Raw genomic sequence first — 13990 nt, 5'->3', positions numbered from 1 at the left:
GATACACTGATCGCCTGTAACACTGTCTACTTGCTGGGAAAACAACACAAAAAAGGTCGCGGTTTGTGTTACAAGAACGTTGAATCCATGCTCGTTTTTGCGAGGTGACGGCGCCGATACCAACCCATTCATTCCCTGGGCGTAGCAATCGCGAACGAACACCAACCATAATGCATTATATCTCAATTTGTATAATGTTCGAGGTGAAAATTGATTCCAACATATTACTTCGAATGGAGTCCTTTCTCAAACCAGCAAACACCATGAACAGCTGCATTGTTTCTCAACGAGAAGTCCATTAATTTTGTTATTTGTTTTGACAAGACCCTACATATCAATGAGTTATGACAAGGTGTTACTTCTGTGGCGTTTAGTACAAAAATCATCGTTTTTATTAGTTTCGGCCTATCTACACAACGCAAAAAATAAGTATTATTATGAAAATAACAACAATCGGTTTACATTCGCTTTTCACATCCGAAGAGCTTCTCAGGGTGCTCCAACTTAATTACCCCCTGGTCACTGGGTCATTCAATTCATGATTCTTTAAATCATTTCAGCTCTCTGGGGAGCCTTAGCAAAGCCTGTGTAACCTGAGCCAAATCAATCACAAGAACCGATTTCACGAAACGCTAGGATTAATCCTATCTCGTGTTAGGACGAGTAACTCATCCTAGCTTAGAATATAGGTTCATTGGTCCTATTGTATATGGATACGGATAGTAACTCATCGCATGTCCTACAAGTTTAATTCTTAGTTAAAAAATAGGAAGAGTTTGGTGAAATCGACGGCTGTCCTCACATGTGTACCCATTTACCCCCTATGGAAGTGGTTATATAGCCACGACAACCCTCCCCATAAAATGGCGCATGAAAAAAGGCCTCTTGAACCATCGGCCCCCACTCTCCCCCTACTTTCGGCACTTAACCCAGGCTGATAATATAATTATGCGGTGGATCAAAGATGCATAACCGTGATGGAAATTATTGCATTTGTCGTGCGGGAAATAGGTTCCATTACGGGCTTAAGTACCGCTTTTTCCGTGCTCATTATAGTTCCATTAAAAAGCCATTTTTGTTGTTTACTACGAACCTTATGAATAAACAAATAGGGTTGGACACATAAGTGATACGTTTTTATAACAGGCCAAGTGTCACGCCAAAAGGAAACGGCCACTTATTCCCGAAAGCAACCAACGTCTCGTATTTTGCGATCATCGTCTACCCCAACCCAGACTCCAACCTGGTCCTATTTCCCCGCACTCGCTACGGAGAACGCACCTCTCTATTGCAAAACCAACACTCTGGAACTACCTTCATATCCACTTCTGCACCTCCATTAGACTCATTAAAGACTGCTCTCACAACCCACTCATTTAGTTTCGTCAAAGCTTGTTACAGTTTCAGCTACTTCATCTCACTAAAAATTAAGATGTCTTTATTTTATTATACGCTTTCTTTGTGTTTGTAATTGTATAGCGCTTCGGGCTTAGAAACCCCGTACTAAGCGCTATGTAAAATACACGTCAATATTATTAATGGCGTCCATTTATGCTTGTACAACTGCACAACACATGTGTGATTTTGTGAGGCTATTGACTTGAAATTTTGTGTGTAGCAGAGCTTGCATAAAGAGACCCAATCGCCATTTTTTTTCTTCTTAACATCATAAATAGTCATGAGCTTGTTTCCTTATTGGCATCGCTCGTTGAATGGAGGGTTTACTCTCGCTGTGCGTATGCAGTGCAATGTGAAGAATGCTTTCGTTTTTACTACCTTTATGGAGACCAAGGACAAAACAAAAGGACTCCATGGGGAAGTTCTACAGACCTGGGTGCTCCACAAGAAATTTTATGTACAAAGTCTATGTGAAGATCTACAGTACAGGGACAAAGGAAAGAACAAAAGACGTCTCCACAGGGATGCAAAAAGGGAATGTGTGTATCTGTTGTGTGTTTTTAGGTCGCAGAACTGACGAGCAGAGCAGTGTTTTGTCGTTGAGGACATCTTTAGCCCATATGTACATAATATACAGAACAGGTCTCAATTTCATAGAGCTGCGTAACGGTCGATTTTGTGCTTAACGGGCGCACCTTTTTCTTTTTATAGCCTTGCTTAAGCAAGGTTTTTTGCTCTATTTTTTGCCTAAGCACAATGTTAGAGCACACAGCGCATTGTGCAACATCATTGCAACATCATTGCAATACGTTGTTAGTTTGGCGCGTACTAAAAGTCATATTGCACTTTCTGCATTTAGCTTTCAGTTTCACAGAAAAAAAAACCTCCGAGACATGCTCAAGACGATTGAAGAAATCAACTTCGACTAGGTATCTTGTGACTCGTTCAAGTGCAGAGGGTCATCAACGAGAACCGTTAGAAGTTTAGGTTAACCACAAGCTATTCTGGCGCATGCATAGACTCTGTCCTATATAACCAAGATTGAGTTTACCCGAAAAGAAGCAGATCTTCCATCGCCAAGAAGCTGAACTGAGGCGCCACGAGGAGGAGGTCGCAAACAGTTTCTGTGTGCAGAAAAGGATTATGCTATGGCGCAGGCAGAAGCAGGGTTCATGGAACCAGCTGCCATGAAAGAACACTCCCTCTGCGTTCAAGAAGATTTGCAGCGGTCTACGACCGAGTCCGCCACTCAGAAAAAAAACAGACAAAGTGTGACATGTCAAAGTGTGACATGTCAAATGAAACGATGCCACAAGACAAACGGAAATGGTCACTGATGATGAGTTGAAGTCATACAAAGAAAATACGAAGACCTCCATCTGAAACCCTTCCAAGAGATGAAGCTCGTCCTAGATTATCTCGAAGGGAACGCTTAGTCCCTTGTTCAGAAAATTTACGACATACATGTCGACAAGCCTGATTTGGGTCTCACAAAGGATATGAACATACCTAGACGAGAAGCATGTCTCACGAAGTCATTGAACGGCACTTGATGAAGAGAATGGAACAGTTCAAAAAGATCCCAAAGGCCATGCACAAAACTTGAAGAATTTGGATGTCGTCTTCTGGAAGTCTAATACGAGATTTCAATCAGTATCCATGTCTACTACTTTTGGATGCTTAGGGAGATTACAGCTTTTGGAACAGAAACTCCAAGATTGGCTTCAAATAGAATGGCGTCAGAAGGATTCGCCGAACAAAGAAATGCACTCTGTGATGTTTCCACCATTTGAGGTATACGTGAAGTTTGTACAGGGCACCGCTCGTGGTCAGAAGGATCCGAGCTTCCAGTTTACAGATGTCAAAAACGCTGGAGACTGCACACCACATCAATCGGCATTCACAGTAAGAAAGACTGGAGTGAATGACACATTCCTAGTGGAAGAGACACCTCATTGCCTCATCTACAACAACAGCGCGCATCATTGACAGATCGTTATAAAAGAAAAGATTACAGTTCTAAGGGAGAAATATATCGGCTTCCGATGCCTTCAACTCAACCACCGAATCAAGAACTGCAAACATGATGTGAGCTGTGATATGTGGCAAGGCCAACGTAACAGACAGATAATTTACATGTTTTGAAAATTGTTATGTTTCTTTATATAAGTGGTCATTATTGTGTGACCTGTTTGTTGTCATATTCGTCCTGATGTTTTTGTACTGATATCTATCGTACTGTACTTCTGTTGTAGTGGTACATGAAGAGAGAACCCCATGTCCCGGAGAGAACTAGGAACAGAGATTCTCCACCTCAAAACGCGTTATCAACCAATAAGCCAATGAAGGATGATGTACAGAGTAGAGTCAAAACAATGTGGTCTGAATGTCGCCTAGGGTGATCAAGCAAAGAAAGGACAAGTCAAGAAATATTGTACAGAGTGCCCGAGGATCTACCATTGGATTTGTCCTCCTCTAGTAAGAAAGCACCTTGATAGGTAGTGACTTGCCCGACCCCCAACGTGCAAAGATGCCTGAGCAACTGTCTGCGAATGGAGACCCGATGATTGGACTTACGTATTCTACAGGGAGGGAAGAGGTACTCACGGTGAGAGATGATGTCCAGCTTGAAGTAGAGGGGCATGGTAAAGAACTTGCACTTTAATAGGTCTGTCTCCTGCAAATATGGACTGGGACCTCGAGGGCATACCTACAGACAAGGCACCTAGAAAGGTGGTGAGTGTAAAAGCAGTTGGCACGATGGATAGGACAGGAACAAGGGTTCGGTTGAGTCTGAGGACAACAAATCTCCATAAGGAGAGCCCATCCCGCCCTGGCTACCACCAATGCTCCCTGAGAAGCTCCTACCTTGGCAGACGGTTCGCAAAAGAGAGATCCGAGAAACGTACATGTATGGTAAGGAAGGGAAGACCATCAGCGATAAGATAAAGTGAGACCAAAAGGCAGTGTTCTGGCGTCTAATCTATAGTGTGCAGGGGGGGGGGGGTGAATCTTCATGTTGATACAGGCGACACAGACACGGTTCTGTCGTCTACATTCTTCTATAAAATTGAGGACCGTGGGCTACAGAATGCGAACAGCCGGTGGTAGCCTTTTGCTGACCAGTGGAAACATCTTTGTCGAATTACAAAGTGGGCGAATAGCTCTCTAGATGGACATTATGTTTGGCAACATAAAGGACAATAAAAGGAACCATGGGAGTGGATTCTTGGTCAAAAGTCAAGACTGTCTTGATCCGACAAGTTGCTTGTCTCAATCACATTTGACCACGAGTGTTTCCAGCCCAAGCAACATCAAACCATTTGTTTACCTGTAGTAGCAGCATGTTGAAGAACCCTCACATTGCCAGTAAGAGAGCTAAAAAGGATCATGCTGCCGGCTTTTTCTAACGGCCAAGCTTTTGTAGAAAATTTTGTTGCATGCTAGGTTTGTTTGTCTATAGGAGCCCTGAACAACTGCTTTCATCCAACAATAACTGGTTTTATTTTTATGTTCTCTCTTCTGTGTGAATTGAATCCTGAAGTATTAAATCACGTCTGATGAACCCATCGTTTGTATTTTGGTATACATATTTATTGAGTGTTCCTGTTAATTCGAGTTTTGGTGTTTTGCTAAATATTATGTGTTTTTTTTTTGTTTAGTTGACGCTTTTGGTTTTGCCATGGCAGTTGTGGGCAACTGTCTCCACTGCAAGACAGGAAGGTGTTACAATCATGAACGAAATGGACAGACGTGTCTCCGTGCAAGAGCCTTCAGCCACGGCAGATATATAGAAGTAGGGATGTCAAGTAGAAGTAGCAGTAAAGAAAACTCGAGCCTATTTTTGTGTCGTCTGTCTCACAGAAAGAGAAATGGGGGAGACAAGAAGAAAAAGACTGGATCAGAGCCACAGGAAGGGTCCTGAATGTCAGATGCCGATGCTCAAGAAGTGCCTTGAACGTCACGCGAGGAGAGTAAATAGCCCAAGACTTCGCTACTGGTGTCTTCGGTGTCCAAACAGATACACATGTACAAGAGAAAGGACCATCTTCGAGCACACTACCGAGAACGCCACTCAGGTAAAGTGGAAGAAATAGAGTGCAATCAAGACGAGACATATGGAAAGCGGGACCAGAGAAGGCGCAGTGATGCTGGCAGCAATTGTCGTCACACGAAGACAGCACTCCAGGTCACCTAGGTACCCAGAGAAGAAGCAGGAATAAAAGAGAATCTCCACCTTTGAAGACGTCATCAACTAGAAAGCCGATGAAGGACTTTGTACAATGTGGAGAGCCCAGGAAATATTGATATGAATGCTGCCGAGGGTGATTGAGCAAACAAAGAGGTCAAGAAACCAGCACCTTTTGCAGTGTTATGAGCACCCAAGGATCTACCGTTTGATTTGTCCTAGTCAGTTTTAAAGCATCTGGGCAGGTGATGACTGGCACGACCCCCAGCATGCAAGATATATCTGATTGGGGACTAACCAATAGCTGCAGGAGATGCAGAGGTATTCACGGTGAGAGATGAAGTCCTGCTTGAAGTACAGGGATAACGTGTGGAAAGCTGTGGTCTAGCTGTGTTAGACTTGTTTCCCACACATATGTACTGGGATCTGGAAGCATGATGGAGATGGTTTGGGACAGGAACAAGGGTTCAGTTGAGTCTGAGGAGCCCACCGGGAGAGAAGCCCATCCCGGCCTGGCTACAACCAATGCTCACTGAGAAGCTCCATCCTGGGCAGACGATTCGCATCAGAGAGGTACGAGAAACCTGTATGGTGAGGAAGGCAAGACAATCTGCGATGAAGTAAAGTGAGACTAGGAGGCAGTGTTCCTGCATCTTGTACCAGCAGAGAAAACGAAGGAGTCTAGTGCAGTAATCAATGTAAGCCGTATTCTTTCCCTGGCTCGATGTCAAATTTTTTAACAATAAACAATCAAACCCTGTTGTATATGTTTACGTGTAATCACCTGATTTTGCATGAGTAATTCCACATATATAGGGGTCATCCTTATTTAAAGGCTACTTTAGTAAAGTCAAGGTTGCAACTCTTGTGTGTGTGTTGAGTCAACCCAGTAATTGGTTCCGAAGGGTGCAATGAAGTGCATTAGGTATGTAAATGTATGTTAGAGTGAGCTCAGAGCACCTGGTATTGGAATGCACAAAAACGATGTCCTACTCAACTGCCACTCAATGAGTCGACTAAGGGCAAGCCGTCAAGAGTGAGATCACCACAATACAAATATTTTACATGAGAGGCAAATTATTCCAACTAAGCACAGTAGCTCTCTTGATAAAAACAACTAAAAGTTCATACCATTACACAGTAGATATATTTGATGTTATACTAAACAAATAAATCATTAATTTCTAAAATAGTTTCTGTAAAAATCCTATCAAGGGTGATAATCCAACGTTACTTCTAGAGCAAAGCATGAGGCATACTGTCCTTAACACGGAGACACCAGGATCTGTACTCATCACACTCAGCACGGAAAAGGATAGCAACATTGGCCGATAAACGCTGCACAGGTCTAGTCAATGATCGCACCCGCGTCACCCAATAAATGAATGGTGGGCAGATCTCCTCGATCCAGTCCCCATCGCTAAGACTCTGACCGATGACATCATCAATTCCATTGTAGATTTGCATATCTTCTTCCGGGACGAGCGCAACTGTCCCATTGGTCGTGTACTGCCTGCCGCTCTCATTCATAAAGTCCAAAAAGAACCTAGAACGAGGCCCTCTAGTGCATATGCGTGTGAATCCAGATGATGGAGAGCTGTCCTCTCTCTCAAGTACTACCCTGCTTCGTTTCTGCATGCTGTCTTTCTCTGCAAAGTACTGTAGAACATCTTCATAGCTTGTTTCTACCTGTTGCACCACAACATGGGTGTTAGTTGCACTATTGGAGGCCGGGTGAAGCACTGACAAGGGCGAGTTTTCGGGTGACAGTGAATCCAAGGGCTCAAGGCTAATGTAGTGCCTCTCAAATATGTGCCCCAAGATTAACTCTTGTCCTTTGGGTGTTTCCGCGATGGGGGTCACTATGTAGTTATAGTTCTCCCCAAGACTTGAAATAACGTGGATGGTCGCCTGGTATAGACTTGAGAAGGCTTGAAGAATGAACTGGTCTCCCCACTCATTTTCTTCCATCCTGTTCAAATACTCCTCCCAGGTCATTGCATACAGGAAGGACTGCAGATGCTCGCCATCTGAGTTTGTGGGATTCCGCCTGAGGTGATCAACTAACTGATGTCTCAGCTGCCTGTGGTCCAGTCGACTGTTGACTTTAGCCCTGCTCAACTGATCAACAAGTACATGAAATAGGCAGTTGCCGTCTCTAGGGGTGTCTCCTCGTTCAAAATATCCCAACTCCATTGCATGTGTAATGAGATCGTCCCTCATTTTGTTGACAGAGTCTTTTGAGGTCGATAGCTTCAGGTGAGTGTTTATAAAAGCGTGTAGTGCTTTGCAGTCACTAGAGCTTTTAGAACTGATTCTCTGAAGGATATTCTCCATGAAGTGGGTGTTAGCGAAAGTATGCACCGGTGTCCCAGATGATTGCTGTGTTAATTGGTCTAATGCTTCATGGCTGAACTCATTTTCTAGTTTCATGCTCACATTGGCCATATCTACTTCAGAAGAATTTTCACCCAAGCACATTTTACTAGGGAGTGTATTAGAAGTCCGTCCGAAAAACAATTCGAATGGGTTTAACATTCCCAGTGATTGGTGCCTTTCTTCATTAAGGCTTTGTTGGTAGCTCGGGAGATTTGCTACCCAGTTCGCATTACTGTTTGCAAACTGAAACAAGTCTAATGTCATTTTCTCTTTCCAAAGTCCATCTGAACTGTCACTTGCTTCACATTGGCGTCTTGTCACAACACCGTTAATACGCTGAATTTTTAAATCAACACACATTTGTTTAATTGTGTCATAAAACTTTTCTTTGTGGTCAAATAGTAGTTCTTGGGGTGGCCCGTACTCACTATACAAAGCCATAAGATGGTGGGTTATCTCAACACTGTCTTTTTTAGTGACAGGCCTCAGCCATACGAACTTGGAGAACACATCCTGGACAACCAGTACACAGGTCTTTGCTTTCTGCTTGACAGTCCCTTCTAGAGACACAATTTCAATCTGATGGCGCTCTTGTGGCTCCTTAAGCACCTTAAGAGGTGGCTGAAAAGTGGTTTCCACTGATGGCCCCAACTTGCGCTCCTGAGAAACTTTGAACTTCTTGAGATCACTCTGGATGCTCTGCCTACTGCATCCAATGAAAGAATCCTTCACAACGCCAAAGAGGCGACGAGCTCCGTTACCCTTGTGGTTCTGGTGGTATTTCTGTGTAACGATAGCTCGTTCACTCTCCCTCAGTATGATCCTCGCATCTTTCTTGGATATCAGCCGCTTCTCCTTCTTCCCAGTTAGGGGATTGTGGACTTTCGCAACCTGCAGGAGTCCTTTGTTGCGCCATAGACGCATAATGGCTGCCTTCTGGGCTTTAGTGCGTTTGCTCTTTGAGATCGAATTCAGCTGTATGTGACCTTCTAGAATACCAATGATGAAGTTGTACTGATCATCTGGAATAGCCGACACAGATCCGAGTTTACGTCCTTTCTCTTTGACCTGTACCAAGACAGAGTAAGTGCAAAATGTGATGTGGTTTGCAGAAACTTTAATTACTCATAATATTGTAGAAATTGTATTCCACATTTGCAAACCACAAAATGAGTAAAACCCTCATATCATCCTGTTTCGCAATGCGGTCCTTTTTTTTAAAACATAAACATGATAGTGCTTTGCTGCACCTGATGGTGCTCAAAGACTTTTCAACAAGGTATGCAGAGCTATGTTCGAATTATAAGATGCATTTTATTACATATCACCATACCATCAAGTTTAAAAGGTGCTGTAAGGCAGAACCAGCCGCAAACCATGCCAAAAAAGTCAATGCATGAGGACACAAGTGTTAAGACTGGTAGTCCAACCCCATTCTGCTGGTCTGGTCAGAAACACCAGAGTTCGAGTCACTTGACCGCGCAGCCATGACAAACAACCGTTAGGCTTTGGCTCAGTGCAACAAAGTTGTCTCCAAGTCTACGTGCTCCTATACAACTTGCTAGTAGATTCTGTATCTCATTACAACATTTTGAAGCTATCTACTCACTCATAGACGTAGCTAGAATTTGGACTCTGAATTTCCAATGAAAAATTTGAAATTATAATTAACACCTGGGACAGTTTATCCTTTCTTAATTGTCAAAAGGAGATCACATGGTCGAGCTTAAAAGTGCGATATAAATACAGTTCAAAGTGATTAAACATGACCCGACCATGTTTAGTCAACAGAAGGCACTTTCACCTTTATTTAAAACCTCTTGACTGTACTTTAATTCCCTTATTATAAAAAATGTCAGAATTGGTCCAAGACCTACTGCCTTTGTCAGGCAGCAAGTTGTGTCGTGTACGGTCATGTAGTGCTGGGCGAATAGTGAATTTTTGGTATTCGGATACCGCTGGCCAACTATCCGAAATTAACCGGATATTTGAATAGTTTTTTTGCCGCTAGAGGGCGCTATTTGTTTGTGAATGAGATCTTATGGGCGGATCAAGATATTAGTTTTAGACAGTGTCACTCGGTTCATTCATAAAAATAACCGGATCTAATTTAAAGATGGCGATTTGCTTTTCTTTTGATCGTGGTTGACTCTACGTGAAGGATAACTTACGTAATCTTTGAACAAAATACGTCAGAAATGTCATTGTTTTAATTCTTCACGGAGGTGAGCATAGTTAAATACTTAATTTATGCTGTTTTATGCTGTCTTAATAGAAGTTTCATAAGTTGTCGCCCGACGTCCGCGGATATTCTGATATTAAAGAATATCCGGTGTACTTGGTTGTAATTACAGAACTATCCGGTTTATAAATAGGTATCCGCGCCCATTGCGGATATCCGGTTAAGAAAAAAAAGGCATTCGCGATTACGGATAGGAAAACCTATTCGCCATTAACCGGATATTCGAATAATTCGCCCAGGCCTACTGGACAGGCTGAAACATTGCTGCCCTTGTAGGCATGACAGAGGGCCGATAACTGTGGCAATGCCCGACAGCAGATGCATCCATCAAGGTACCAAAGACCAGAGCCCAATTTCAAGGCTCTGCTTACCACCAAATTCTGCGCTTTTCAGGCGCTGAATTTCTGCGCTGGCCTTGTATGGTGAAAATGCATAGTAATATGGAGTACGCACGCGCACAAGCCAAAATTCCCCACAAACCCATTAAAAACGCTTGATGCCAGCACAGAATTCCCTGGTTCCGTAAGTGCAGTTTCCTTGCTTATGGTAAGCAGATCCGTGAAATCGGGCCCAGCACGGCTGTCTCGGGATGAGTTAGCGATGAGTAGGCCTTAGTAACACCCAGATGTACTTACGGGTTGTACTGGAACGCCTCCCTGACTGTCTGACGTGTGCTCATCAGCTGAAGGTTTGTCTGTTTCTTTGTCATGATGCTTCTTTTCTTCACAGTTTACACTCTGCAAAAGTGTGAAAACTAAATTCCATTAGTGAGATTTAGATGCTAATGAAAAGCTTAAAATGCACTGTAAAGAAGTCGCTTATAAAATGTTTTCATGGTGCGGTCATCTTGGTCTTCTCCTCCCTTCAAATCAATGTTACCAAATAGAGGCAAGATGGTACAATAGTCTGGTTCGTTCCTTTCTACTGAGCAGTAGCATTCATTACTGTTCTAAGAACAAGAGACATGACCAACTAAAAAGGCAGTAGTTAACAGTCTATAAACTAGAACCTCTCATTTCGATTGCATGTACACAATGTACTCACCCAAAATACTGGTGGGTGGAATGAGAGACATCTCGCCTTATTGTACAAGGCTGATGGTAGTACTCTCATAGGCATTGAGCACTGCCTAGTAGTGCACAACCTTATGGCGTTGCACACCAATAGCATACGTAGCCATGAATGAATGTAAGTAGCGTATTGCATGGGAAAAGCTAAAGCTAACTAACATAATAACAAACATACACAGAACGCTTAATGGGGATGGGTAGTGGACTTCGAAATCCAGCTTACTTGCAACCAGCGTAAAACAAATGTCTTGAGAGCCATTTTAAAAGGGGCATAACAGTACAATCTCTTAGAGGCAGTGGTGCTTTTGGTTTAATGAGCCCCGCAAACAGGCCAAAAAGATAACAAAACATATCCTAGAAAATGCTTGCATACTAAAAAAAAAAAACGTTTTTATAAATGCTTTAATAACAGAGGAAATTAACAATCTCTGCATAGCTCGATAATAGTATAAAGAACAGATGGTTGACAACTCAACAATTTTATCAGCATGCTTTGATCGTCTTCAAGTCGCACTGATCAAAACATTGATAAAAACCAGTTTTTTTCACAACACACACTACTCCAAGAGATGTACACATGCTGCTACTGCCAACCTCACATAATTATACTCCAACGGAAAATATTAAAAACCTACTTCATATTGAATTTTGAATCCCACAAAATTAATTGTTAGAATGAGAAATAAAACCTCACCATATCATCACCAGTAGTTGAGTTCTCCATGTTGGACAAAATAAGTACGGTCGGTCTTGTCTGAAAAAAAAATATATATATTTAAGGTAAATATTAAACAGCTTGATGATATCTTTTACACATTACTTTAAATATTGTATTAAACAAAAAGTGCACACTGAACATGTAGTTAAAGCAATGGTCCCCCTAGGCCCCATTGTTTTTCATATCTTGTTTGTTTGTTTGTTTGTTTGTTTGTTTGTTTGTTTAAATTATCTTCCCATCAAGGGAACTCGGCAAACTCCCACAAGGGATATAAACGCCAAGCTGGCAACAGCCAATCTCTCTCAAAAACATTAGTTTAACGTCTGTGTTATGAATTACACAAATCAAGAAGTTGTGATTCGTTAACTAGACGACAATATTTATTCTAGTCATTGTGAAATCAGTTCAATCGTAGAAGTGTTTGTTATTTTGTTCTTTCCTTTGTTTCACCTTCCGTGTTTGTCCCCTCCCATCGACAATTCCAGCCAGAATTTAATACTTTATGAACTACAGGAAATTTGTATGAATTGTGCTTTTTGAAATACAGATAGATGTCATTCCATCACTTGAACCCTGTGTTGTTTTTTTTTTTTTTTTTTTTGGGGGGGGGGGTTATTGCAGATGAGTTTCTGCATATTTGTTCAATTCAATTTAATTCAATAAATCTTTGAAATGCTTTGAATGTTTGTTATTACTTAAAGGCAGTGGACACTATTGGTAGCCTTCACAGTTGGTGAATCTCAACATGCGCATAAAATTGGTAATTACTCAAAATAATTATTGGCATAAAACCTTTCTTGGTGACAAGTAATGGGGAGAGGTTGATGGTATAAAACATTGTGAGAAACGGCTCCCTCTGGAGTGCTATAGTTTTCGAGAAAGAAGTAGTTTTTCACGAATTTGATTTCGAGACCTCAGATTTAGAACTTGAGGTCTCGAAATCAACCATCTAAACGCACACAACTTCGTGTGACAAGGGTTACTTTTCTTTCATTATTATCTTGCAACTTCGATGACCGATTGGGCTCAAATGTTTACAGGTTTGTTATTTTATGCATTTGTTGAGATACACCAACTGTGAGGCTAGTCTTTGACAATTACCAACAATAGTGTCCACTGCCTTTAAGTTGTTATGGTCAAAATGATAGGCCCTTACGAGTTGCGTGAGTACTTTATACATGTAGATAAAGGCCACTGGGGCTAGCCCACCTTAAATGTAAGATCAAGACCAACCGCCCAACAAAGTTAGCTGTGTGTGTGGGGGGACAGGCTCTCATCGTATAGGCCTAGTGTGACATGTGGTGAATAGGCATGCCTTACGAATGTTCACAACCTACTACATGTACCATCATGCTAGCATCCATACTGCACACGGTATGTATTGCTGTCAGAGGTCAGCATGTCATGCGACCTTTGCAATGGATTACAATGCGGCGCAGCCTAACACTATTCAGGATTACATTATGGGCATTATAAAGCTCCGTGAAGATCCATATCGTACATAATTCCGCAATAACTTCAAAGACTACATTTCGCTTTAATGGCCAACATTGACAATAATACTTACAGATCCTCTGTGTGGTTTGGACTGAGAAGCTTCTATTTCCAGCCGACTGACTCCCTTTCGGAATCTGCAGCCCGCCTGACGGAGACACACATCATACAGCAATTGCTGTTGCATGCTTGCTCACTGCACGGTTTGCATTATAACGTTTTGTACACTGCACAATGGTATGCAACTATCAATACACAATGACCCACGTGCACTATACTTTAGCTAGGAACATAGCGATTAGACTTGCTTCTAAGTCGCCGCACTTTAATAATCCATTCGTGGAGAAATCCAGTATTTTTTCTAAAGTTTTCACCTCTTAAAAATAAAATGACAGTATTTTTCCTGTAAAGATAAAGATAATCGCTCCGGATTTTCGGTGATATCTCTTCAGGACCGCGACTACCCTGTGAAATGAAATGTAGTTTTACATTAACCGTTA

The 13990-nt window shown here is 42.1% G+C and overlaps 1 protein-coding gene across 1 annotated transcript; it reads right to left on the bottom strand.

Annotated features, from left to right (window-relative positions):
- Positions 1-244: 244 nt before the first annotated feature.
- On the bottom strand, positions 245-13677 carry LOC117288970. The gene is made up of 4 exons (XM_033769849.1): positions 13564-13677; positions 11973-12032; positions 10844-10945; positions 245-9034 (listed from the first exon to the last, which is right to left on the bottom strand). The coding sequence occupies exons 1-4, from the start codon at positions 13675-13677 to the stop codon at positions 6824-6826; spliced, it is 2487 nt and encodes an 828-aa protein (XP_033625740.1). The 3' UTR covers positions 245-6823.
- Positions 13678-13990: the final 313 nt, after the last annotated feature.

This window comes from Asterias rubens, chromosome 4, assembly GCF_902459465.1.
Source record: "Asterias rubens chromosome 4, eAstRub1.3, whole genome shotgun sequence".
Taxonomy (NCBI): domain Eukaryota; kingdom Metazoa; phylum Echinodermata; class Asteroidea; order Forcipulatida; family Asteriidae; genus Asterias; species Asterias rubens.
Note: the sequence above shows the minus strand (reverse complement) of the source record. Positions and strands in the feature narration are given on the sequence as shown.

Excerpts from the sequence above, each read along its gene's own strand:
- LOC117288970 (XM_033769849.1), bottom strand. The coding sequence starts at position 13,677 with ATGCAACAGCAATTGCTGTATGATGTGTGTCTCCGTCAGGCGGGCTGC. Across the intron at positions 12,033-13,563 it reads CCAAACCACACAGAGGATCT|ACAAGACCGACCGTACTTAT; the intron begins GTAAGTATTATT and ends TTTTTTTTTCAG. Across the intron at positions 9,035-10,843 it reads GAGGCGTTCCAGTACAACCC|GTCAAAGAGAAAGGACGTAA; the intron begins GTAAGTACATCT and ends GTCTTGGTACAG.